This window comes from Aquila chrysaetos (assembly GCF_900496995.4).
Source record: "Aquila chrysaetos chrysaetos chromosome W unlocalized genomic scaffold, bAquChr1.4 W_unloc_4, whole genome shotgun sequence".
Taxonomy (NCBI): domain Eukaryota; kingdom Metazoa; phylum Chordata; class Aves; order Accipitriformes; family Accipitridae; genus Aquila; species Aquila chrysaetos.
This window is the reverse complement of record NW_024470324.1, coordinates 1258946-1286943: the sequence shown is the minus strand read 5'-3', so window position 1 is coordinate 1286943 and position 27998 is coordinate 1258946. Positions and strand designations below refer to the sequence as shown.

The following is a 27998-nucleotide window of genomic DNA, read 5'->3' as shown; positions in this document are numbered from 1 at the left end:
TTACAGCTTTTTCACTTCCAGATCTTACGGAGCAGTTTGCACCTCCTAATGTTGCTCCACCAATCCTCATCAAGATAGTGGAGACAATTGAAAAGAAAGGTAAGCTGAAGAATGATCTACCAAGGCTTTTTCTTACTTGTGTGACCCAAGACTGCAGAATAAGATCCAGGGCTGGCATCTCCCCTTCCTAGAGCTGCTAATGCATCACATCATTACTCAACAGATATGAAAATAATCTCATTTAAGGTTTGTTGTATTGGTTTCTGCTCAGTAGAGGCTACTTGGACTGTAGGAGCAAAACCAAAGCTTACCTCAAATGACATTTAATAACTCAACTAATATAAGTATTATTGAAAGGTAAGGGAGAATGGTTTGGTATTGCTTTGTTTTTTCTAACCGATGAGCACCTTAAGTTGCTTATGGAAATGAGCACCTTAAGTTGCTTATGGAAATGCCATCATGACATTGAATTGGATACAAGGCCAAACAAGTAATGTGTTGCCCCAAAGTGGAAAAAAAAAAGAATTAAATATGAAAAAGTTACAAGAACTGTTTTTATACTTCAGGAATCAGTTCTTTATTGCAGCTGTATGCTAAGCCAGCCAGTGTTTTTTTTATGTTTTTTTGATCTCCTGCTTTTCCGTGTTGATGTCTCTCCATCCTTTTGAGGATTTCCCCTTTCTTCTACTATGTCCTGCTTCTTTTGCCCTTTATGTCTCCTCCTGGCTTCTCCTCTGATTTCACCTTCATAGTCCTGGTGAGGTAAGGAGCAGCCCAGTGGGTCCTGCTCATTCAGTGGCCTTACAGCCTGGGAGCGAGAGGAAAAGTGGTATTCTGATCAGACTCAGTCTGCTGTCCTTGGGGACATGGGTTCTCACATAGTGCTGTGACACTTTAAGAGAGCATAAGCCTTTCCTGAATGAGTAGGAGCTTGCTAATATCAATGAAAAGGGCTAAAGTTTAGCATCAGTTTGCATAAGCAAACACTGCTTCCAGGAAACGCCACTGATACTATTAAATTGTCAGTGCTCTGCATCCTTGGGTATGGTCTCTTTCCTTGTGTCTTCTGTATTTTCTCTGAAGTAGGGAAGTAGTAAACAGTATCTTTCATATGAAAACATTGTATTGGTGTCTTTTATTCAAGTGGATTCTCAGACATGTTATGTGACATATACAGACATTTTCTCTCACATCAGTAATGTGACGCTCACCCTACATACGCTGTGAGGTTATAGGCTCTACAGATAGTCAAAGGCAGCCTAAGAGTTACCAGTCCCATAGAAGGGACTCTCTGTCTCTGTTGACTGCATAGGGTGCCAAAGGTTAGGCACGTTTGTAACTTATAAGTCTCAGTTAAATCTTTAAAGCTAATTAGGATGTGTCAGAACTTTTTTCATGTCCCTGTCCCATTCCTGTGTGGTATCATGACTCAGACTGCTCACTTATTATCCACCTGAAGGACCTGGTGTTTCCAGATAGCATGTATAGTGTAAAGGAAGATCTGGCTCCCATGTTGTTCATGCAAGCTGTTTTCTTCCCTGGGGTATGTGAATCTGTTTCCTAGTCCTGGCCTTCTACAGTCGGCCCATGGAGAGTTGTACAGAATATGTGGGACTGCCAGCATCTCTGATCTTCTTTGGCCAGCTCTTTCTGCAGACCCAGCAGTTTGCATGTACAAAGAGGTGTCTTTCTTACAGCCTTAAAAAGCAATCACATTCCTTAGTGTAGTAGGTGGTAGGAGGATGATGAGGAGAATGTTGCTAATTTATACTGTAAGTACTTATTTGAAGAAAACAGAAATATGTTGTTTCATGGCAACAGTAACTGGAATGTTAATGTATCCCATCAATTTTGTTTTGAAGATCTGGAGTGCTCAACTTTGTATGGAACACAAGGCTCAAGGAGCTCAGCAGAATTAAGACAAATTCTTGAATGTGGTAAGTACAGTTCTCTTCTTTAAAGCACTATACAGATTTTGTGGTCAGATGGATCCTGTTTTCTTTGCTCCCCTACTCAGCTTATATATGAGCTGGTTCTGAATAATATAATATTAAAAAGACAAATATAAAGTTGTCCTAGTTTCAGCTGGAATAGAGTTAACTGTCTTCCTAGTAGCTGGTACAGTGCTATGTTTTGAGTTCAGTATGAGAAGAATGTTGATAACACCGATGTTTTCAGTTGCTGCTAGTAGTGTTTAGACTAATGTCAAGGATTTTTCAGCTTCTCATGCCCAGCCAGCGAGAAAGCTGGAGGGGCACAAGAAGTTGGCACAGGACACAGCCAGGGCACCTGACCCAAACTGGCCAACAGGGTATTCCATACCATGGGACGTCCCATCTAGTATAGGAACTGGGAAGTGGGGGCGGGGAATCGCCTCTCGGGGACTAGCTGGGTGTTGGTCGGCCGGTGGTGAGCAATTGCACTGCGCATCATTTGTACATTCCAATCCTTTCATTATTGCTGTTGTCATTTTATTAGTGTCATCATTATCATTATTCGTTTCTTCTTTTCTGTTCTATTAAACTGTTCTTATCTCAACCCGTGGGTTTTGCTTCTTTTTCCCGATTTTCTCCCCCATCCCACTGGGTGTGGGGGGAGTGAGTGAGCGGCTGCGTGGTGCTTAGCTGCTGGCTGGGGTTAAACCACGACAAAGTAAAAAAAGGTTTCTAACTTTTACACTTAATAGGAAAGGTATTTTTCACTTTTACAGGTTGGGGTTTTTTTCATGGCTCCACTGCATGGTTCTTTTTCCAAGAATAATTATTTTAATCATTTGTTGGTAACTTGCTTGTTCAAGGACTGAAAATCTAGCTGTACAGAAAAAAAAAGGTGTTTTGTTCAGAAGCAAGGTAAAGATACACTATTCTTGTAAGGCTGCAGGTTAATATTTTGTAAACAAATGGCCATTTGTTTACATACAGTTCTGTGCATGCATTTTTTTGGTCCAGTAGATGGAGAGGCAATAGCTCCACATTCCCTGCCTGCTACCAAGCTGATGCTGGAGGGGAAAGAGAGAATTGATGTTGCTGCAGTAGGCTGGGTTCTCATGTTTTGGACAGTAAAATGTAGCTACACCACTAACACCAAGTACCTGTTCAACTTTTCTGGAATATGCTTCCTTCTCTTTTTGGTACTCTTTTTTTCAACTTCAGGCCAGAATATACTGGCATGGCAACACTCAGTTGCACTCTGAGAGATCAGGAGCTGTTGTAGGAGGAGTGCTTGACCATGCCCTTGCAAGCTGGGGTGCCATGTGCGGTGTGAACTTCCACTTGCATAAAAGAGCACAAAAATACAAGGGCTAGAAAATGAAACTGGTTACATGCCATGTTGCCAAAGGGACAAAGGAAACAAACTCAAACTGTGAATTAGCTTGCTCTATTTTTAGTAATTGCAAATATTAACAAAATGAACAAGAGATGATACTATGAGTTGTCTGTTCCTTCAGATCAAAAGAGCATCCTGTCCTCTGCTGATTGTGATGGGAGTGAAGGAGTATATGAGTGCAAGCAGGGAGAAGAGATATGCATGTGGTGCTAGCAGCCTAAGCCATATTTTTAGTATTGTAATTATATTTTTCAGTCCAGATAAATCCAGATTTTCTATGGCACCAATATCAATGTATCTCTTAATTTATCTGAATCCCTTGTTAAGTCTCTAAACTGAGGTGTACTTTTAAGAAAGGTTTGTCTATTTCCTGAGATCAAGAACTTGTGGTTTACATGTATTCTTATTTTAAATGTATTTAGGTTTGAGAAAGGAAAACAGGACTTTACCCTTTAGTAACAACATATCTTTCTTAGTTCTCTTTAAGATAGGATCAGAATCTTCCAGGACAGAGCCAGTGCAGTGGGTATTCAGACACATGGATACAGACAGATCTGATCTCTGCTTACTCTCTTGAATTAGCAGAGTGCAAGTCAGCTTTGGTCTCAAAGTTGTGGACTCCATTAGTGTGCTGTTCTGCTTATGGTTAAAATGCTTTCCATATTAATTGGATAACTGCCTGTTAGCTTCAACACAATGCTATCTAGCTCCAAAATCAAAGCTGACTTGCATCTTGCCAGCTCGGCAGACCGAAGAGTTCAGGTCTGTTTATGACATTACACCCAAAGAGTTGCAGAGTACCACGTTTATTCTGACTCATGTATTCATTATAATAATTTGGGATATACTTCAGAGAATGGGTCAACACTGAGAGAACCAGGACTTAACTTGGCTTATGAAATAAAAAACATCCTGTGAGCAACAGAACTAATTAAAACTATTTCTTAGGAATTTGTGGTTGGATTCTCTGACACATAATTGCTCTTGTAGAATTCATACCCACACTGCAAGTTTTTTATCATCTGAGCCATTCATAATGTCTTTTTTTCTCATGTGGATTCTTTGGTGTCTAATAAGGATTGAGCTCATACTGCAAGCTTTCCTTCAGGGAAAACAGGAAGGAGGTGGAGGAGCACTAAGTGTCTCGCTACCCTCTCTTGGCTGCCTTTTTTCACAGTACATGTAGACACACCATATATCTGATTCCTCTACCTCCCTGTTGAATTTGGTTTAAACTGGCCAAATAGGTTCAGGAAATATTTTACAGGGGACTTGGCTAGCCTAGAAAGTTGGTCAGCATTAATATCTCTAAATTCTTGTACCAAATATGGATCTTTCTGTAAACATTCAGGACTTTACTGCAACAGTTTCATGTTTTAAGAAGAAACCTAATCTTGCTTGCATTAAGTAAGCATTTCTATATTTTCCTACTTTTATTTTTGCTGCTGATATTCCTTGCTCCAATGCTAACTAGTAGTCCTAGCCCCATACTAGCTACTATGAAGAAAATTAACCGTATCCCAGCCAAAACCAGCACAATGTGACACTCCCAAACCTTAGCCCAAGTTATAACTATGCTGGAAGGATACCAGGTTTTACAAGATAAATCCTAACTGCTGCATAAAACACCAAGCACCCAGTTCTGCACATATATATTTGTTTCGACTCACATAAATGTTTACAGACTTGGGGCCCCAAGTTGTTAATCAAGCTTCCAGTCATAATAGAAGTAGCTACCAGTAGAGAAGCTGCATTTGCCCAAACCCTTGATTAAAACTTACTTCTTACACAAAATATTTACAGGTAAAACAAAGACCTGTTAAAAATACTCCAATGTTCCATAACACTGCCAACTTACAGCAAGTCACTACCATTATTCTGACTTCAGCCCTGCACTGTATATGACAGAAGGCCACACAGCTTTGGAAGCCATTTGGTTCATCAGATGCCAAAGGCCTAGGCATGGTGTTGAGCACCGTATGTTCTTCATCTCAAAGATGTGTTTTGGTGTCTTAGATTCTTTCTTACAAGTTGTTCCCTGTAAACCAGATATAAGTTAGCAGTTTTGGCTTGGTATAAAGTATTAATATCATGAGCCTATGTATTTTTTCTAAGTTCTAATGTCTAAAAAGTATGTTGCTCTTTCCCTTTAGATGCCTCTCTGTTGGATTTAGAGACATTTGATGTGCATACTTTATCAGATGCTCTCAAGAGGTATCTCCTGGACCTGCCAAATCCTATCATTCCAGCAGCTGTTTACAGTGACATGATTTCTGTAGCTCAAGGTATGAATATCAAATTATTTCAAATGTCAAACCAAAAAGCTTTTGTTAGGATTCTGAATATCCAGTGGTCCATCTGTCACCCACAGAACATGGAAGATTCTGCACAACCTGGCAGCATCTCAGAAAAAATATATACTTTCACTGCTTTTGATGAAAGCTGTTTCAATTCAGATCTAGACATGCATTATTAACTTATCTATTTAGGTAAACATAATGAAAAATATAAGAGATAAGACAGTTCTCTTCATTTTAGTAAATAGAATGACTATATAAAAACTGGGGGGGCAATCAAGGATTTATCTGTATTCAGAAAGCTAATTTTTAACTTTTTATCAGTGCTGACAAAGTAAATGTATTAGAGGTCATGGTGTTCTGCAGTACGTTGGGAGTTGCAGATTATGAAGTGACAAATACATGCATGTAAGATATTCATCATCTACAGTGGTCATTTCAAACAAGTACAGCTTATAGGCTTTCAGCATGTGGGCCAAATATTCTGTTATATGTCTCAGGACAGGATATTGTTACTGTTAACCTTCAAAGTTAGAACAGTACCTGTGAGAATTATCTAGTGCATCTCAGAATTACCCAATCATGTGTGATGCTAAACACAAGACAGACTTCTAGCAATACACTCTGAACACATTGTGGTTTTTACCAAAATGCATATCTGTTTCCATTTGACTTTTAAATACTTGTTCTTAACTCTTTCCTGAGCATTTCACTTTTTTCAAAAGAAGAAACAAGTCTTACGGCACTGTTGCATTAAAGCATAACGAAGTTTGGCAGAAAATAAAACCCCTTGCATTCCAGCTTATCCTCAGATGTCAGAGGGGCTGAGGGTGGCTAGGTTTAATTTCTGAGCTATGTCCAATTCAACGCTATAAGTCTGGTTGCGTTCAATATGTTGAACTATCACGATGACAGATGCACTAATAGCATACTGCACTCTCAGCTTAGCCGCGTTCAACGTACGAGAATTACGAGAATTACAAGACTTAGGGAGTTTGGTCATGTTAACGAACTATCATGGCTAGATTAATGAGCAGCATGGTTTATTAAAGCAACAAGAGTACAGGTTCTTTTGGATTGCTGGTAATAAATACACTGTCTGCAAAGCACATGCAAATAATAATACAGTTGACTATAAGCACCCTCAATTATGGAAAAACTCTATAGAAATTTCTAAGTTTCCCGGGGAAGCACTCGGTATGACCGAGGGTTTGAATCTTACCCAGTAGGCGTCCCTATGGGAGGGAGGAGAGGTTCAGCCCATCGACTGATCCCAGAAGTCAGCGATGTCCTCCCGACTTGTCTATGATGGTGTCTTCCCTAGCATTCCTCCTCTCTTAAGCCCTTTTATATTTTCTTATTTTTTAGGTGGAGCTTGAGTGACTCTAGTCATACATACCTTTCCTTTGATTGGTATAAAGTTCTCTCACTTTGCTTTTAAAGGTATATGCTAGGGAAAATTCAGAGCGCATGCTCAGTGAGGGGTGGTCGCACCTTGAAGGCGGATAACTTTTGGGATGGAGGTGTGTTTTGGTATTATAATGAGATTATAATCAGCAAAGTTCACCCAGAGGACATGGTGTTGCATGTCATTACTCCAGAACTGGGCATTTATGATATAAATCAGAAGTAAGGCCATAGCATTGACAGAACCCCCATTATTTCACCTCCTTGCTTCAGTGGATTCAATGCAGGGACCTTCCATCCTTGTTCCAGTAGTTCCAGTTCCCTATCCCTGTGGTGATATCACAGAGCCTGGCCGCGGTGTCTCCACTCCGCTCCACCCTCCGTGTTGCTTCTCTTAGGATCAGCATGCCAAGCTCCCCTGGTGTTGCTAACATCTAAGGTTGCAGGTTATGTTGCTTAGGGAATTATTATGGAACAGATTTCGTGTATATCCACTGCATTCCACCCTGGAGGTTCACCTTCCCTTAAGGCAGGGGTGGGACACACATATCAATAAGTCACCTCCAGCAATCATTCCACAGGCACTAATGAAGGACAGAATTATTTTTTTTCTGTAAGATTGATGCTTCCAAAGGAGTTATATATAGTTTCATTTTACTTGTTGAATGTTACTGTTCTGATATCAAGATCCTTTTATCTGTTTGCTTGCAGAAGTGCAGAGCTCAGAGGAATACGCTCAGTTGCTGAAGAAACTCATCAGATCTCCAAATATACCTCCCCAGTATTGGCTCACACTCCAGTATTTGCTCAAACATTTCCTCAGACTTTGTCAAGCCTCCAGCAAAAATCTCTTGAATGCAAGATCTCTGGCTGAAATTTTCAGCCCTCTGCTTTTCAAATTCCAGATAGCAAGGTACATGGGTCATCTTTATTATATTCTGCACTGTAAACATGTGTTAGCTATATACAAAGGAAGTTTAATTAATTAATTTCTTGACCTTACTTCTAATGTGGAGGGCATTGTTATAAATTTTTCCAATGTTTTTTGAATAATACTAATGTAAACTTTTGCATTTTTCCTAGTTCTTACTGTCTAATTCATCTCTTACAGCTCTGATAATACTGAACACCACATAAAAATCCTAGAGGTTTTAATCACAAGCAAATGGAATGAGAGACAGCCTGTACCAGGTAAAAAATATTTTTAATTTAAAAAAATTATATACCATTGTTTTCTTAAATATTAAAATTCAACTTAAGGACAGTAAATGCATGTTGTTTTTCTTTTTTAATCAAACTTAATGCAAAAGTGCATAATTACAGAATTAAGTAGAAGTTGTTCATATGTTCCATAGTGGTGTGCAGCATTTGTTTTATAAAAAAATTGTCTTTTTCATTAAAATCATTTTAGTATCCATAGTTTGTACAGCCTTAGGACTTTCATTCCTTTTTCAGTAAACAGTGAATAAGAATTTTTGAACTTATTATTACCGAAAAAGCCAGTCAAAGAAACTCTCTAAGACTCGATTTTGGAGTTTTAGAAAGGAGACATTCTTATTGCAGCGCTGGATGCATGGGGGATCGCTCCACCTATCGTGCACACCATTACCTACAACAAGCAGAAATTTATATTATTCCAGTCATACATATTCATATTATCATTTACATAGTGTCCACCCTTTGGTCACATGCAGTGTGGGTCATCTTTTTCTCCTAGTTAACTGGCCTTGGCAATTTTTAATTACAAAACTCAGCAGAACTCAAAGCTTATCATCAAGGCCCAAGGCTTCTTGTCTGTTGACGCACATCAGGCCCGAGGCCTCCTGTCTGTTGGTGCCTCCAACACATACCATTGACAAAGCTCAAGGTTTTTTTCTTATCTAATTAGTACATACCAAAATTTTGAAGTTTTCAAGCAAGCAAAAGTTCGTTAGTACAGCGATACAGTAAAATTTTCCTTCTCCTGCCTTTGTTCAAGGCATCATTATAAGAACTGTAAACCAATAGAATACATATCATACAGCAGCAGTGGTGGTGGTGAAATTCTGGAGATTTTATTTAACTCTCACTCTATTCCCAGGCAAATTTTCTTAGAAATACAATACCCCATAGAGATCACCTGAAGAAAGTAAGATTTCCCCCTTTCTTTACTTATATGCTTTTTTTAATCCAGACTCAAAAGATTTCTTAATCAATATCGATAAACAATGCAGAAAATATTAACACCCCATTCAGGAAAGTTAGATTACACTTGTTTTGATTCTGTGAGTTAGCACCTAATTTAGTCAACAAACAGTAAAACCCACATCTAATTTATGCAAAAATCCCTGGTTTTAAATCAAATATTTGGTAGGAGCAAGGCAGAGTTGCTAACTGTGTGCAAAAGAAATTACTAATGCAGGGGGACTTTAGATATTAGCTTTTACAGCTTAGTAACAGAGAATATCCGAACAAAGGATAGGGCAGTGGTGAACAGAACATTGGGCAGGCTGTAGCTCTCCTGCCTCTCTGTTCAAAGTACAAGGTAAAGTTCATGGCAGTAGGATTTGTAGAACTGCTTAAGATTTGAAGAGCTAGAACACAGCAGCAGAAAAACAGCAGCAGAAAAATGCCTTATGTCTCATATTTCAGGTAGGCACATTGTATAATCCCCTTCATCAACTACTGAAGATTAATTTAAAATGGCTAAGATTTTTATTCCTACTGCTTTGATTGGAAGGCTTTTCCAACCTTGCCAGCTCTATTAGTTAGGAACCTTTCCCTAACATTTAGTGTACGTGTATTTTCAGCTAGTTTATGCCTATTTGGTTTCATTCAATTTTGTCAAAATAGTTAAGGAGTCATTTCCAGAACCACTGTGTATTTTTCTTCCTAATGTTTCATAACAACCAGGAGAGTCCAAACTTTTAATGACTACTTGTCTTATTTTACTAAGAATCAGCAAATAACTGCTAATTGTTAAAGAATGATTTTATCTTTGCCACATGTTATAAGCCTTACAAAGCAAAATACGTTATTGAAACCTCTAATATTCTAAAGAGTTTGCTAATAGCATTTTTGGAAAATTATATGTTTGCAAATGCTTTAGGATATGTAAATTTATATAGCTTGAGGTGCTGAATGGGAGGTTACAAAGGTAGGGTCAACAGTAAGAGTTTCTTAAGTTGCAAAGTGAGAGTTTAAGTTGCACTTAAGAGATCACTTGATTGCATATAGTCCTGGGTTGCTTCATATGAGGAAAGTATAAAAGTGAAAGGTGTTGATGTTAGAACTACTAATGAGGACAAGGAGTCTAGTCATCCTGAGAATATCATTAGGGCACTTGAAGAAATGTGGCTGTATCCATCAGATTTATAGGGTTTGACACTACATTAATAATTATAATCTAATAGCTACTTGTTTTTAATATTGCTTCTGAATTAATTAATTTTTTGTAATGCAATAGTTTATTTTGAGGGTCCTCCTGCGATTTTTCATATGATCTGTTACAAAAATAGAACTCCTCCTCTGTGCATTTCAAAGTCCATCCTGGGCAATGGAATGTTTTTTAGTAGAACATTTGCACATCTATTAATATGCTGAAAAAAACCTCAGATACAAATTTTCAAGCTTTGTAGTCTATGGTTAGCTAGCCTCTGCTCTTAGGACTATAAAGTGCTTGAATAATTTTCAAAAGTTGAGTCTTAATAGAATGTTATGTAAGTTTAGGATTAGAACACAAGTCTGTTTTCAGCACCAAAATCATTCAGTGACCTGATCATCTGAAGTGCTGTGTTTTTATAGTTCTCATAGAAGACTCAAGATGTATTTTTCAAAATTATCATCTTCAAGATTATTGGTTGTAGTGGCTTGAGTTTCCATTAAAAAATGTTTAGAGACATTGTAATAAAGGAAGATACCTAGAAAAGATAACTTTATAAGTGTTCTGAGAATGACAATCTATAATAGAATTTTTAAAGTTCAGAAGTTAAGAGGTTTTAAACAGAAAGAATCTTACTTGTTGAAAATCATGTAATGACAACTAAGTGATAACAGGTAAGCCAATGCTGCCAGGTTTCTTTTCTTTTTCACAGACTGAAGTGATAGCTTCCTCCTTTCTTTTTTCTTTCTGTTATTCTCAAGCCTGGATGAAAACATTCTGTCTAAAATGAGCTGTACATGAAATTTTAGTGGTATCTTGCGCAGTATGTAGATACATTAAATGCGGGGTTGGAGATAACTGATCTGAATAGGGAGAAGATATTTGCACAACTGTGATTTTTTTTCACATCACCCACTAATTATCTTTCTTGCCTCAAAGCGATAGAAATTATGCACTTGGGCCTTATATCTTAATATTAATATCTTAAATTGGACATCTTATAGCTAGAGTGATGCTATGCACACCATAGCACAAAAACAGGAGTTACTGTTAGGCCATTACTTGATTTTTTTAATCACAACTCTGGACTGATTTTTTTTGTTCTCTGTCACAGTGTTCAACAGCAAACTATGCATTTTTGTTTGTGAATTAGAATAGTGCTCAGCCCTTCGCAAAAGTTAAAGTACTAAAGTTAAAATACCTGTTGTGCCTATGTGTGTAGTATGTCAAGACAAAGTAATGTTTCAGGAGAAGTAAGATTAGAGAAATGTTTGGTGTTTTGAATAATTGGTAACCAGATCCATTTTCCGATTCCTGTCTCATTCTTTGTGTTTATCAGTGGGAGGCCTGAAAGGTGGTGTTACTGGGCAAACTAGATGATTTTAGCATCCCATTTTAACACTCTAACTTGATGAACAGCCACACAGGCTTTAAAAAGTAATGCTGATTTTACAGTCAGAAACAAAGTACGTGTCTCTAAACATGCTATTCAAAACAGTAGTATTAGAAGAAAGTATCTTAGTTATAAGAGATTATAGCTAACAGTGCTGCTTATGTCTCAGAATCTCATACAACAGAGAGATGTGAAGACACGTATGCTTTTAGAGGTATATATTGAAAAATGGGCTATATTTGTAGGTATAGAAGACTGGATGTTTTTTTCAGTTCATTTTTGAGGATTGTAAAGGCTCTTGGTTTTCCTGTCTGGAGCAGGCTTGCACTAGATGCAGGTCCCGCAACTGTCCACAGGGCCTGGCAGGTGCTTGGGGCAGTGCGGTCAGTTTGGCTGAGCTGTGAGGGCAGGTTGTACAGAGTAAGGTGGTGAGATAGGAGAGTTAGGAGATTTTGGGGGGGGAGAACTCAGGGAGATGGGAGTCCTCTTGCGGTGGAGGTGTGTTGAGGAGCATAGAGTGGCTTTGGGTGTGTGAGATCAAGGCGTGTCTTATCACAGGAAGGTAAAGAGGAAGGGGGATATGGTGGGAGAGCGAAAGAGATGTGGGGAGCTGGTGGCATTGTGGGCAGATGGGCTGGTGAGGAACAGAGGAAGAGCTATTTCAGTGGCTGGAAGGAGCTGCCATCCTGTATGGATGAATTGAAGCCTCTAATGGCCTGCACACTAACTCAAGCTGAGCTGCTTTGTCTAAACTGTCTATCCCAGTTTATTCTCATTTCCCAGGCTTGTAAATAACATTGTAAATAATGGCTCAAGCTGTGAAATATTGCAGGTTTAAGTATGAAGAGGTAGGTTTTACTACTCACAGAGTCATAGCTAAGAATAAGTGAGGTAATGAGACTGCCTTACATGTAACCGCTCACTTGCTGGGGATGGGGTGAGAGTTTTGGCAGTATAGCCAAGATGCAGACACTTTGCTTTTAGCTGAACAAAATATTAGCAAGCTTGGTGGCATAACAACCAGAGCAGGGGAATGTAAAGGCTGATCCTGTTCCTCTTGAAATTGGTCACAAAGCTCCCCTGGACTGCAGTAATCAGGCTCAGCCCGCAGTCCTGTCAGTAGTGTCTTGGAGGCACAGCCAAATATGTAAAAATGCTGTCCCTTGTCAGGACTTTTCTGCATCATGTCATGGGCTTGGCTGGACTGTTGGCAGCACTGAGCATGGTTTGGAGCATGCAGAAGGCAGTCTGTCCCAGGGAGAACTGATGTCATATGGGATATTGTGCATCCGTGCCTCACCCAGCAAAGGGGTCCCCTTCTAAGCTAATAAAAATAAGGCTTTATATCTGATTTAACAGAGAGCAAGACGCTTTGTTAATCACCATACCTAGCAATGCTGTATTCTTGGTTTAGATTTTGACAGTAGCGTATGCTTTATGTTTCTCAATACCTAATTGAAAGTATTTGGTAAAACTGAAATATGTATGACATTATTAGAATTTTTTACAGATTAATATGTGTGTGTGTATTTGTATGTAAGTATGTGTAACACACATGCAAGCCTGTCGAACCTGATCAGTTCTCTTCCTGCTTCGTACATCTATTTTTAGAAACAAAATGCTTCATAGATAGAACACCACTGTGAGTATGACTGCAAAAAGTCATAGGCTGCTAACTTTCTGCAAATACAAATCTATAGATTCAATGGGCACTACTCAAAGTTTTGAAATTTAAATTTAAATAAAAGTTAAGATGAGGCGATCGTATGAAAATGCAGGTGTATGCATATTGGTATCTTTTTTTGACAAGACACGATTCCCTTCTGCAGGATGATTAGGAACTCATTTTTGCACAAGGCACTGAAATCCGAAAAAAATTGGACTTGGGAACAAAGTCTTATCTTTTATCTCTGTGTTGGGTACCTGTGCTTTTTAAAATGATAAACAATTAAGTGAACCAGTTTTGAGTTGTCTTATTCCTTTGAGAATATGCTTCTGTATTGTGGCCCTGTAAAGCAAAAAGTGTTATCAACCCCTTCTGTAATTTTAACAGTAAATAGGAGGCATATCAGTTACTGTCAGAAATTGGATTTTTCCTCTTCTCCTGCTGTGTACTGTCATTAGTTCAGAAATGCAGGTTACCGTCTCCATTTGAAGTAGGCTGTACCTTTCTGACTCTGTTGCTTTAAATTATATATAGAACTGACAATTGTTCAAGTAGGCAAAAGCTAAAACTAGAAAAGCAAAGGATTGTTATAGGTGAAGCTAATCAATAAACTGTAAAACATCAGAAATGTACTGCAGATATTTGGAATTTCATTATGAGGTACAAGTGGGTTTGGTATTTTGTAGCATAGGAGGATTTTGGTAGGTGGAGTGTTCGGGAGGTAAAAACTTCAGTGCCGTTTGACTGATGTAAGGAGCACAAGCTGATCTCAAGGAACACAACTACTAGAAGTTCTCACTGTTTCCAACAAGTGGGAGGAAAATATTAATCCCCTTCTCTTCTTTCTCTGAATTAAATCTTGTGGTCTGCTTCTCCTTTCATTTTGGATTTATTTCCTTGTAAAAGTATAGCTGGCAAAGAAGTTAACCTCTGTAGGCAAAGGGGAGCAGGCTCTTCAGTTGCTGTTCTGTTCCTTTAGCAAGTCTGATCTCCACCAAACACTAAGGCAAGGAAAATATATTTAATCTAAACTGCTCCCTCTCTGTACAGTCCCTTTTCCCGCCTGCCTGCCCAAGAAATCAACAACCCTGACATACTGGAAAACACCATGGATACTGACAGGTGTTTTTTCTACTACTTTCAGTTTATGGAAAATGGATAAAATGCCTCACAGCTTCATGCTAAGGGATCTTCAAGCAACACCTGTATTTGTGATCCAGCATGAGTGTGTAGGAGGTGATGCTGTGCTTTCAAGCAGGCTATTTTGCTTGTATATGGCTGCTCTGAGAGATACAGCTCTTTTCAAGGAAGATTTTGATTCTGGTTTTTTTTTTTTTTTGCAGTAAGTTAGTTAGCCTGTATTTGGCTGTTCATGGTGCTTTTCTCGACTTTAATATTGCACTCAGCAGCCAGTGACAGCCTCTTACAATGGTCTTCTCATTTACTTAGCTAAAATGAGAAAGTTAGCCCTGCATTGGACACTTGTTAGCTGATGACAACTTTGAATCTGGCTCCCCCTCCCCCACCTGAAATCCCATGCTCAGCAAATATGTGAACTTGCCCAAGTTAATCATGAAACTGAGATCTTTATCTGAGAGATGTGCAAGCTACCAAGGGTGGTGGTTTCTTTTTTTTTTTTTTTTTTCTTTTACAGTACTAAAGTCAGGTTCACTTTTTAGTGATGAACCAGAGTAAGCGGATACCTTCTGCACAGCACAGAGCTTTAAGCAGTTAAGAAGAGAGAGAAGGCTTGGATTTTCTCACTGCATGTTACCGCTTTTTTAGAGATTTTTATGGAACGTTGGTTGGAAAGCAGAGCAATCTCTTTTTCAGAATTTTTTTTTTTGCTTAGTTGCTTCAGAGAAGCTTCCTATTAAAAGGAGTTTGGTTTTGTTTTTTTTTTTAAGCAAGATTTTTATAAGAGGAAACCAATTAATTTTTCAGATTATTGGATTGTATTTTCAGGCTGTATTACAAGGGTGAGCATTTGTGATGCATAATTTACAAAGTAAGTGATTTTTAATTTCTGTATGTATTTTCTTCATCACCTTGTGGAAGTATTTTGCTATAACTGATTACCAGGTACTTCAAAATTAATTTAAGCTTGTTAACATGCATTTTTTGGTAGCTCTTGGTACTCCAGACATGTTCTTATATGTTAATACTTGTCTAAAGGGGGTGAGCTGATGAGGGGCACAGAGGGAGGGTAGATGTGTGTGAAATATTTGGGAAGGATACAAATTGTGTTAATTTTTTTAATGAGTATTTGTGAGATAGAGCACACTTCAGCTGCACCAGGATTTCTTATGATGTAGGCAGAGATAGTTGCTACAGCTACTCTTTGTTGTGGTTATTTTTGGTATCTGGTTTTCTGCCCCCATAGATTATAGCGAGTATAAAGCATTTGGATTGCTTTACATAGCGTTCTGCTCTGGAATTAATAGTCTATTCTGTACATGTTTCTTCCAAGAGGTCTGAGAGAGTTACAGTCAGCGATGGGGGGGAGTTAAGAAGGAATATTTCTAAATGATAGGAGAATACTAATGACATAAGGTCAAGTGAGGAAGAAGACACTGACAAGGACTCTTGCTTTTAAACACAATTAACTTGATAAATATCTCAATGAGAACAGGGTAGAGAAACAGTGTGAAAAGGCAGACTAAATCTTGTTGTATCCTGACAGACTGGCTTTTTATGTTCAGCAAAATCATTTTTCAAGATCTTTCTCAGTTTTGACTTTCTTCCATGGTCTAGGAAAGTCTGCTGAATGTAAATTTACAATATTTGATTTTTAGATTTCAAAATTAGTTAATCCAGATCGATTGGAATTGTATTTTATTACAAAATGATAAGGGGGGGAAGGCATCTCTGCAGTAAGCACATTTTATATAATAATATCAAGTATATCAGACTTGTGTGTCCATTAAAATTATAGAAATCTGTACGGTTTAAAAACATAATCCATATTTCATTATGTGGAGATATATGTCTCTGTGTGTGTATGTATGTGTGTAATAGATACACATACATGGAGTAATGCTCTTTTCCCCTTCCACATCTTTAATATGTACAGTAGGTCCACAAGCCTTTTTAGCTTTTTAAATGGTAAACTTCAGGCGTCTGAGTAGGAGAGTGAGTAGGAGAATGAAACCAAGAAGTGACTGACCTACCTCTAAAGGGAGCTGCCCTGTGTGTGAGTGTGCATGTGTCGTGTGCGCGTGTGTGTAAGAGCTACGTGCTGCAGCATATCAGCCTTTTGTCATCCTGCCAGGATTGGACTGTACCATGCTGCAGAGTCAGGAAAATGATCAGGAAAATGCGGGCGAGGAGAGCTCACTCAGTCCTTTTCTTTGTAATACTAGGTTTATATTGCAGTTCTGCTAAATGTAGATTCTTTCAGAAACTAAAAATGTTTTAAGATTAATGTAGAACAAAATGATGAAACAGGAATGGTCTGGTGACATTCTTTTGACATGATTGGCTGAGGATTATGATGTAATAGGTTACAGTGCAGCCCCTTATAGGTTTTAAAATTAATTCCAAGACACCATTACAAAGAGAGCCTGATACTTTTCTTGTATCTGAGCTTACTCAGTGAAACTCATACAAATGTACAATACTGTTTGGAATATGGAAGAACTGGATATAGAATATCCTAAGACAGATATAAGTTGTGGCACAGACTTGATGTTTTACATAGAAATGGATCTACCAGGTAAAACTGCAGTCTTATTATGGAAGACTTAATTCATTTTGGTCTTTACGATAGCTCCTGAAAAATTCTTAGTGGATATGTAGGATTTCTTTACTTTGTCCTTGATACAGTTTTTCTTTTTTCCTTTTTTCCATAAATTAGAATTAAATTGTGGTTTAGTGCACGGTTATAGTAATCAGAATCATAACCTGTAGAAATACCTGTCTGCTTACTTAATTGAATTTTTACTGAATTGACCTGTTTCTGTTTTGATTTTATTCTGTCAGATGTAGTTCTAGCTCTGCTATTTATATCATAAAAATTTTGCATTTCTTTTATTATTATTTTTGCTATCTCTGTTCCACACTGTGACTAAAGGAAATGCTGTAATAACACTTTTATTTCCTGAAACAGTGATTACAAATCATTGCTTTGGATTGTTTGAGGAAAAACAGATTTTAAAATCTAGCAATATTAATTGAATACCTGATATCGCATCATTTTTTCATATCATATAAAAAATGCTTTCTTGATATTCATTGCAACTTTAAAAACATCATCTTTTGTAGCCGGTCATAATATACAGACAGAGATGTTCATAAGGAATGTTGTACTTACTGGAGAACTAAAAGAGCTGGGTTGATTTTTAATCCTGATTCCAATTCCCCCTTGCTACTAAGTCAGGAGTGCTGCAGTATCTTCTCTGGCACCCACTGATATATGTATGCAGCTTTGACATTGAGAAAAGGGGGATATGGTTTTTAATCAGTCCTGGCATTTGGAACACAATTTATTCTGTAGAATACTAAGATTAACACAAGGGATATTTGGGTCACAGATGGGTTTCTTAAGGTGTTTTTTGGCAAATCATCACACAGAATGCTGAGGATCACAGAATCCCAATTCTTCTTCTTAAAATAAACAGTATTGCTGTGGGTTTGCATCTTTTGTTACTCAGCTTCTAGGTGAGGAAGCAGCAACGTTCCTCTAAGATCATTATGTAGGAGGAAAAAAAAATTACATGTTTTATTATTTATATTCACCTGAAGATAGTAGAAGAAGGTAAAAACAAACTTCAGAATTTTTTTTTTCAAATGCTTTCTTCACAGGGGGAGGAGATGAGTATGGTGTTATATTTTGCTTAAAATATATTATTGCAAGACTAACATACTGTTTTGAAACAGTACATCTTTCTTGTTTAATTATATTGTTTTCAGTAAAAATATCTTGATTCCTCCAATGTCTTTTAAAGACTGTTAGTGATGGAAAACTCTATTTTGTAACTATTTTTTTTCTCATTCATGTAATAATGTGCAATTTCAAGGAATATATGCTCAGGTTTTCAATGAGTTATATTCAACTTTTTCCCCCTTCATCTGCAGCACTGCCTCCTAAGCCACCAAAACCTAATACTGTAACTAACAACAGCATGAATAACAACATGTCATTACAAGATGCTGAATGGTACTGGGGAGATATCTCAAGGTAAATCAGCTCAAGACATGTATTTCTTATGTTTGGCTTTATGTTATTGCTGTTATTCTGTGTATATGTATTCTTAAGTATAGAAAAATTACAGTTCTAAGAGACATTTTTAGGATATTTTCCAACACAAACATATTACAGTTGGTTTTATTCCAAACATGACTAAAAAGTTACTGGCAGTTAGAATGTAATACGTGAAATGGTTTGGTGATTGTTCTGTTATTTTGACAGTTATATGAAATGCTAGCATGAAAGGACAACACCAAGAAATAAGTATTTTCTTTTTGTCTTTCATCCAGAACCTCAACTGTAGGCACAATAGTTAACAAACCAGACTAACAAGTGTCATATATTAGCAACATTTTTAACTGTACTATATATAGGTGCATTAGACCAGCACTGGCTGCTCCAGTTGCGCAGGCTTGTATGAACAAGCAGAAAGACCTTTGCATGAATATAACTTTATTCCAGCAGTGAGAGAACCTAGAATATACCATTTTTATATCCCAGTTGTTCTCTAGTAATGTTAAATAAGCTATTAAATAACTGTATTTATTAATATGGAGATCAAGAAGGCTTATAAAAACCAGTTATTTTAAACCAGAATAATTTAGAGCACAGTGAGAAGGTAAATGAGTGAGAAGGAGCTGAAATGATTGGTTACTTTTGCTTTCATTTTAGAGAAGAAGTAAATGAGAAGCTTCGAGACACTGCTGATGGTACCTTTTTGGTACGAGATGCTTCAACCAAAATGCATGGGGACTACACACTTACGCTAAGGTAAGCTAATTACACTAGGTCTATAATACTTGACAGTAAAATGCAATACTGCATTTAAAATGCAGTGTTCCTTAGGAAATAGTATTTGAAGTATGCCTAACTTTTAAACAAACTTTATTTGCAGGAAAGGAGGAAATAACAAATTAATCAAAATATTTCACCGAGATGGGAAATATGGCTTTTCTGACCCATTAACTTTCAACTCTGTGGTCGAGCTAATAAACCACTACCGGAATGAATCTCTAGCCCAGTATAATCCTAAATTGGATGTAAAATTACTGTATCCAGTATCTAAGTACCAGCAGGTAATTTGGTCTATTTTCTTTGTGTTACACTTAAATACAGAGAAATTACTGCAGACCGAGGAGTAATTTATCATGAAGATCTTCAGCTCTGTTAATATTTGAAAAAATAAAGTGTGTATAAAAATGGATGTTTTTGTTTAAAAGCAACTCCACAATTTACATATAAATGATTAAAACTTTAAATACTGCAGATACATTATTGAGAAATAAACTTATGTTAATAAATATCCCACTCATTAATGATGAAATATATAATTTTCAGTATAAAGCTGAACACTTGCAATGCAAAATTGCTTTTTGTCATTAATTTTATTTCTAATTTGCATATTATGCATATAGTATATCATATCTCCATATTGATAGAAGAGAAGTCACATTTACCATGTAACTATCTGGTCATTTTTAAGCAGTTTTATGCTGAAAATCTGTGCAATATAATTGTTTCTTTACGGAATATCTTTCCTCCTGCTCATCATCCCAGGATCAAGTTGTAAAAGAGGATAGCATCGAAGCAGTGGGAAAGAAATTACATGAATATAATACCCAGTTTCAAGAAAAAAGCCGAGAATATGACAGACTCTATGAAGACTACACAAGAACATCTCAGGTGAGCTAGATGTGAAACCAAAGGGAGAGTGGAAGACTTCTGTAGATTTAGAAGAATATTACTGTAAATTCATACTGCCATCTTCCTCCATCCTCCTCCCTTCCACCACCACTACCATTGCCCAAAAGAAGAAACGTATCTGATGTGCTCGCTCAGTATAGTAGAATTGCTTACTCATTTGAATAGTCACCATCTGTAACCTAACCCTGTGCTCAAGTCTGACACCTGCATCCAAAGCAAGCACAGAACTGTCTTGATTTACCAACACTTCTGTATACTGACCTCATCAAGTTGAGTTAAGGTTTTCAAGACACATCTGCAGGGAAGCATTGTATTTTATTACTAGTTTGTTAAGGGTCTCTTTTCACCTATGCAGGGTGGAGTGATGATGTGTAGATACAGTGCAGGAATGAAAAGCTGCCTCTATCCTTCTTACATCCTAATAAACTATTAGACAAGTCTTGAAGTGCCAGTGAATTAGTGCTGTTTTACAGCTCCAGAATCAAGACTGCTTCTTAAAATGTTCAGGAAATATGCCTCAAAATAATTGAAGAAAGGTCGAGGAGTGCAGGCAACTTGAACTTAAAATACTTAGCTACCGACTAGCTATGTAGGGGCAGGAGGATAGACCTGTCCAGCCCAATATCTTATACCTTTATTTCAGAAAGCCAGATGTACTTCTAAGGACATTAGTTGGTACAAAGGGCAAAGTGCATTACCATAAGGCTCTAATCATCACAAATAAAACTTATTTATACAAAACAAAGATTGTAGCTAGCTCTTTGGCAGTTTTTCTTTCTTGGAAAACCTCATTGTGGAAAGCCTCATCATGGTAGCCTTTTGTACAGGCCTGTTTTCTCTGTTTTGTAAGGCTCTGCAGAGAGAATGTATTCTGGTAAAGGGATATTGAAGTCATTCTGTTACAACATACTGAAGTGTTTCTGTGATACAAGCCAATAAATCATCCCCTCTGATAACCACTGTAATAACAATTATTTTATTTTCAGGAAATTCAAATGAAAAGAACAGCTATTGAAGCATTTAATGAAACAATAAAAATATTTGAAGAACAGTGCCAGACGCAAGAAAGATACAGTAAGGAATACATTGAAAAATTTAAACGCGAAGGAAATGAAAAAGAAATACAAAGGTCAGTGTTTATATTTCAAATTGTATGATTTTGAAGAAAGAGACAATGCCAAATATAGATCTGCCTAAAACTAAAGCAAGTTGGCAAGTTTAAAGTTGTTCAATTGTAAGCACAGCAAGCCTCAAATGGGGTAGATGTGAACTTGCAAAGCGTGTACCTATATCTAGAGAAATAATCTGTTCTCTTAAATGTCTACATGAGAAAATAGCAGATATAAAGTCATGAATAAGACTTCATCAAAGTATAACCTACCACATTATTCCATTCAGAATTATGCACAACTATGAAAAACTAAAGTCTCGAATAAGTGAAATTGTGGACAGCAGGCGTAGATTAGAAGAGGATTTAAAGAAGCAAGCAGCTGAATATAGAGAGATAGACAAGCGTATGAACAGCATTAAGCCAGACCTCATACAGCTGAGGAAGACAAGAGATCAGTACTTGATGTGAGTATCATTATTAATTAGCAAAACTTTTTTTAAAAGGTTTTTTTTTATTAGTATCCAACTTCTGTGACTAACAATTTTATTTGCAATTATTGTCCAGGTGGCTGACTCAAAAAGGTGTTCGGCAAAAGAAGCTAAATGAATGGCTTGGAAATGAAAATACAGAAGAGTGAGTATTAAAAGATTTAAATATTACTTGTATTTCAAGTCATCTTACACAAAAGTGAGATAAAGCATATTTAATTCCAGGACCACACAGAAGAAATCTCAAGCTTAGCTCTCCAGTAACAGTGTACACTGTTAACACATGGCAGCCTACATATTGCAAGTATTAGAAAAGTCTGTCTCACCCACTACTCTGCCATTATTCAGGAAAGTGCATAATCAAGTTATTATATATAGCAAAGCACTGGAATTTAACCTATGTCTTTATTCTTACCAGCAAAATGAAGATCATAAGGCGTTAGTATCTTGTAGAGATGTCACATGGATAGATAAATTGTTCAGAAGGTGTCTTAGGCTGTTTCCAAATTTCAAGCATTGGTACCATGGTGCTATCTAGTATAGTGGTACCCACATCAATATATCACATTGCTATTGGAGATGATAAAATTGTGTATGCTGAAGAATGGTCCATCTCTGGTTGTGTGGTCTGGTTAATTTTTCTGGGAAATGGCAGGATAGTATTCTGTCATTTCAGCAATTCAGTTTAGTATAGGTTCTGACTGGGGCTTGGCTACTGAATATGTTTCACTTCATTCCTGGGAAAAAAGCAAAAAGCACCCAGGTGGTGCAAATGTAGACCAAATTTAAACAAAAGCAAGCCACAAAATCATATCAAAAATGTAGTAACAGTGAAGAATGAACAAATAGAAAAACAAAGTTGTCTAAGTAATATTCATATTAACATTTTCTGCTGATGTAGTTTCCTGTACGTACCTTTTACACTGCCTGGCTGAACATTTAGCAAAAGCAGCACATGGACAATGACTGTTTTGTGGATTTATGCTCTAGCTTTTTCCACATTAGTGGTCTATTTTAATTTGGCTTGGTTTACTGAGTCTCCTACTGTTATCCTGGAAATTGTGCATCTCTGCTGTGGCTGCATTGGTAGAAGCAGGGGATAAAAATGGCATGCACATTTTAAAGCCATGTTGTTTACTCAGTCTTAGCACAGCTCAAAGATGATATGATGGAGAATATGTAGACACCTGTTTCCAGTGGTACTCCCATCAGTTAAATGGTAGACAAAAAACAATGCCAGGTCATGGTTTTAACGTAGCATTGAAATAGTAAGTGAAACTGTTTAAAGAAAATCTTCCTTTTCTCTCACTCTGTGACTCTCCTTGCCAGCGAGTCTGGTAAGTGCTCAGGTTTCTGCTGAAAAATTAAACTTTCAGAATATGACTTTTTTCTAAAGTTGTAAAGCAGAAAAAAATCAGTATAATGAGCAGCAGTAAAAATAGAAATCCCTTTCTCTAGGTGCTGGTTGAAAATAGAGCCACTGCTGAATGCATTTGAGTATCTTGCAGGACAAAGGAGTATGATGGGATAAGGGAGCTAGAGAGAGTGTCATCTGAAACAAAAGCACCCTTCTTTCTGAAAAATTGAATTCTGTGTGTTCTGTGTGAGATTGCTGATTTCTGTAGACTACTTTGATAATCTTCAGAAAGACAGAACTGTGGATGAGTGAGAAGTCATGTTTTCTTATAGCAAGGAAAACTGATTAAAAACCTATTACCGAAAGAATAAATACACTAGCCAAACACAGACTGATTGCAAGCTGAGCAGGAGAGGCAGGGCCCACCAGTGCAAGCTGCTGGGCAAGTGGGGAGCTCTGGAACTGCAGAATATCAAAGTGGTGCCCACACAGCTGAACCAGAGACATCTTCTTTCATGGTGGGCTTTAGCTCAGAGGGTTCTATATAACTCTGAATCAGCTTTATAGTTGGTGGCTGTTTTGGTAGAGAAGGCCCTATATTATATGCTCTTCTCATAATCTGGTTATAAGGAGAGAGCAAGCACTCTACTATTCCACCCTTTCCACAAAGCCATCTACCACTATGAATAATTAACCTGTCTGTCTATACGACTGCTCATAGCTTTCCCAAGCAGCAGCTGTAGTCGATACATTGCATGATTTTTCACTGCTGACCAAGCGTTCTGATCTTTGAAAATGAAGATGATGACTCAGAGGGTACTGATTTCGTTGGGCTTGCTATTTACCAAAACAGTGAGCAACGGTAGAAGTACTGAAGTGCTTGCAGCAGATTCTGAAAGATAACACAGCATCCTTTTATATCCTTCTTCAGATTTACATGAGTCTTTTTAAAAGAAACAAGGACCAGAACTTTTATTTTTATTCAGTGGTTGAAATGTTGCAGTATTACATGGTTTACATCCCTAGTTTTACCAGGGAGGCATCCTACTAACCACTGACTTTTTTTGTTTTTTTCAAGTAATATGAAAGGAGGACTACTTAATTCATGGATTTTGCTCTGCAATGTGTTTCACAAACACATTTTGTCCTATTTCAACAGCCAATACTCTATGGTAGAAGATGATGAGGACTTGCCCCATCATGATGAGAGAACGTGGAATGTGGGAAATATCAATAGAAGCCAAGCTGAAAATCTGCTGCGGGGAAAGCAAGATGGAACATTCCTTGTTCGAGAGAGCAGCAAACAAGGCTGCTATGCCTGCTCTGTTGTGTATGTACCCTAATTTGTGAATGATGTAACCAACATTTGAGCCACCTACCTTGAGCCAGGGGCAGATAGACACTTGCATATGCATGGATCCCATTGGATCTTTGGGCTTAGAAGCAGACCAACAAGTTCTGAGGCCATCCTTATTGCTGCTCCATTTCCTACACAGCTCAAACCTGTGCCACTCCCACAGATGAGCCTCATGGAGAAGAAGGGAAACCAGAGCATGGATGCACTCCTTTATGTGCAGCTGCTAAGTCCTGCCTATCTCCTGCCTCCCTAAGCTAACACAGCATCTGGGAATTTGGGTTAAACCTAGGCTTTTACCATTATCCCACCACAGAAGACAGGAATTCTATGTAGTGACTAGCACTTTAAGATTTATTGCCAATACCATATTTTCTAGCTTAACTTTACTGTACTGACAAAGTAAAAATTGGTTGGGGTTTTTTTTTTTCCCTCTTTAGGGTGGATGGAGAAGTAAAGCACTGCGTGATAAACAAAACACCTACTGGGTATGGATTTGCAGAGCCATATAACTTGTACAACTCACTCAAAGAACTGGTGCTACATTATCAACACACATCACTCGTGCAGCACAATGACTCTCTCAATGTCACACTAGCCTACCCAGTATATGCACAGCAGAGGCGATGAAGATCTTAATACTCTGGGTTGTTTGGTTTTTTTCTAAAGAAAAGATTTGACAACATTGAGGCCTTTGGAGAGAGAAGGCTCCTTTCAGCCTTACTCAAGAATTTGAGCTGCAGTATCAAAGCTATCTGTCTTCAGATGGGACTAGAGCTTTCCTTCACAACTGCAGTTGGGGAGATCACAGTATTAAGCTGTGAATGTATATTTCTAGTCTGAAGTGCTTTTTTTTTTTAATTAAGAAAAGAAAAACAAGAGAGAGAAATCCTAACCTGATCTCCCTGCAGGGACATAGAGGCCTTTAACCATGGTGCTTGTTTACAACCACTTCTGAAGCTTTACCGGCTAGAACATTGGATTCTCCAGACACAAGGTGTAAGAGGTCTTTGTCATTCAGTTATTGGAATTTCTTGGTCACGACCTGGCTTGGATTTGGTGTTGCTGCACTCAGTGGATCCAGACACGCAGCACTCTGGATTTTTTGGTTTCTGGTGAATGATATGTAGCAGAATGGCACTGTCATTTCTAAGGGTCACTTTAAAAGGGCTTCAGTTACAGTATGTTGTTCAGAGGAATTGTAATAGTGAATTGCCAGGAAGTGTTTTGTTTAGATGTTTAAAATTCCTGTTTTAAGAATATATTTAAGACTGAAGAAAACAGGACTTTCAATGACATACAGTATATAATAATGTACATAGTGTTGGATGACTAACTATCACTGATGGAAATTGTCAATACCAAACTGCTTTCTCTTTTCCCTTTTCTGTTTGCTGAAAGCTGAATTCTTAGACCATGCTATGCAATACTCAATTTTCTTTAGGCTGTAGTCTTCTCTCAAGCATATCTACAGGTTAAGCTTGCTTTTCTTTCTTGTTTCCTTGTCATCTTTTTTCTTTATTTCTTTTGCCTGAGAATATTTTTTCCTGATGATTATTTTTTGCTATTCATTTTGTTGCTTGTTTTTTTAAAAAAAATGTACAGGAAGGCAACAAGAGTTGGCTTCAGAATTAAAACTGAAATATTTTACAATTTTCTTTGTATAGAATATTGAGCTACTAGCTCAAAGTTTAAAAAGTTCTTTTTTTTTTTTTACTAAATATTTTGTTGGGCAGTGCCTGATAAGCTTCAAAGCTGCTTTATTAAATAAAAATATATGAACATTACAAAATATCACTGAGTCCAACAATATTGTTTCAGAGATATCTTAAGAATACGGTACTGCGCTATGTTTGCTTCTTGAAGCATTTTGAACTTTATCATGATTGTCTTTGTATTTGGAAGATGAAAGATTGTGTATCCTTCTCTGATAGTGACTGCAGAAAAAACAGAGGAAAATTTTTTACTGGGGTAGTTAGTTTGGATTTCAGAATGAATCCACTCTTCAGAGTAAATAAATGACTTCTTGACCTACTGTGGCAGAATTTTTGTCAGCATGTCAAGGTATTTTCATTTCATATGAAGGAAGTTTCTCTAAACTGTTGCCTAGGTTTGTTTTTTTTGTATTAGTATTGTGAAAAAAAGCTCCCACCTTTACTCAGAACAATTGGATACAACATAGAGCTAATTAAGACTGGAAAATGTCTGTTTTGAAAATGATTAGGCTTTCGTATTTAACATTTTGGATTTATTTTCATAAGTTTGTAGACTGAGGCAGTATCAAAGTGAACACTTCTATCATTTCAAGCACCAGAGACTTATTATGGTTTAGTTAAAGGAAACTAATACATGAATCCCACTAAAGCAAACTTATTAGGAATTCTGGGACAATTCACTGAATAGTTTGCAATGGTTATTTACTGTCCTGACCACTGAGGAAATTCACACATTGCAAATTGATAAAGTAATGAAGTTGAGAGAAATCTTGGAAAACTTTTGACTAAATGAAGATATGAATTTATTCTTCTCCCGAGATGCAAAGGGAAGACCCATTACTATTAAAGGGAGTTGCACACACAATCAAAAGAGTAAGACCCATGGAGTTTTCTCATAATAGCTCTGTTTTAGAGATACATGTGTTTTAATTCAAAGTATGCAGTGCTTATTAAGCTATTGGAAATAATAAGAAATTTGCCACTCTCCAGTAGTTTTTATATTATCTTTTATTTTTTACATTATTCCTTCATTTCTGAGGCTATAAGGCTTTTGATTTTATTTTGATTTTGTGCTCTTTTTTTTTTTTGGTGGTTTGTCTTTGCTTTCCTATAGGTGTATTTTCTTACTAGAATTTATATCAGGAAACAAGATTCAACCAACATTAATGTTTCAGGATAGTCACCACTTACTTACAAAATTATTCTGAATGTTTTTTTCTGAATAGAAGTTTAGTCTTCATTCCTTCCCTTCCTCATTCCATCCTCTTTTCAGGCCTGTAGGACCATGTAAATTTGGTTTACTAATAACTGTTTTTTTACTATGAAAAGCGCCAACAATTACTCTAGCATGACAGTCATACTACTGGGCTTGAAGTTACAAATTAGTTCAATTTACAACAATTTAACACTTGTAGCAAGTTAATGCTTTGGATATATATTGAATTTTGAATGTTAAATATTTTAAGAGTAAAATTGTGGGGTTTTTTTTCTCTCTAAGCAAAATATATGTAATCTGAATTGATGTTTCACTTAGTATTTCTCAAGAAATTTTATGGTAGTTAAGGCATTTGGATCTAATTTTCCTCATATTAAGAAAACTTCTGCTATGTCAGTGGGCCATATCCTTAGC

General features: G+C 37.2%; 1 protein-coding gene across 3 annotated transcripts; it reads left to right on the top strand.

Annotated features, from left to right (window-relative positions):
- The first annotated feature begins 6 nt into the window (after positions 1-6).
- LOC121233034 (phosphatidylinositol 3-kinase regulatory subunit alpha-like) lies at positions 7-26387 on the top strand. Of its 3 annotated transcripts, XM_041121620.1 has the most exons (14): positions 7-99; positions 1863-1937; positions 5481-5612; positions 7743-7944; positions 8143-8222; positions 18528-18630; positions 19312-19410; positions 19535-19715; positions 20197-20322; positions 21330-21472; positions 21742-21918; positions 22019-22087; positions 24459-24629; positions 25094-26387. In XM_041121620.1, exons 3-14 carry the CDS (start codon positions 5594-5596, stop codon positions 25281-25283), a joined length of 1560 nt encoding a protein of 519 aa, XP_040977554.1. In that variant the 5' UTR covers positions 7-99; positions 1863-1937; positions 5481-5593; the 3' UTR covers positions 25284-26387. The 3 variants fall into 3 exon arrangements, with proteins under 3 accessions (XP_040977554.1, XP_040977556.1, XP_040977555.1); XM_041121622.1 differs by lacking the exons at positions 7-99; positions 1863-1937; positions 5481-5612; positions 7743-7944; positions 8143-8222 and adding an exon at positions 15404-15459; XM_041121621.1 differs by lacking the exons at positions 7-99; positions 1863-1937; positions 5481-5612; positions 7743-7944; positions 8143-8222 and adding an exon at positions 16999-17166.
- The last annotated feature ends 1611 nt before the right edge of the window (positions 26388-27998 follow it).

Excerpts from the sequence above, each read along its gene's own strand:
- LOC121233034 (XM_041121620.1), top strand. Across the intron at positions 7,945-8,142 it reads TTCAAATTCCAGATAGCAAG|CTCTGATAATACTGAACACC; the intron begins GTACATGGGTCA and ends CATCTCTTACAG. Across the intron at positions 18,631-19,311 it reads TACTGGGGAGATATCTCAAG|AGAAGAAGTAAATGAGAAGC; the intron begins GTAAATCAGCTC and ends CTTTCATTTTAG.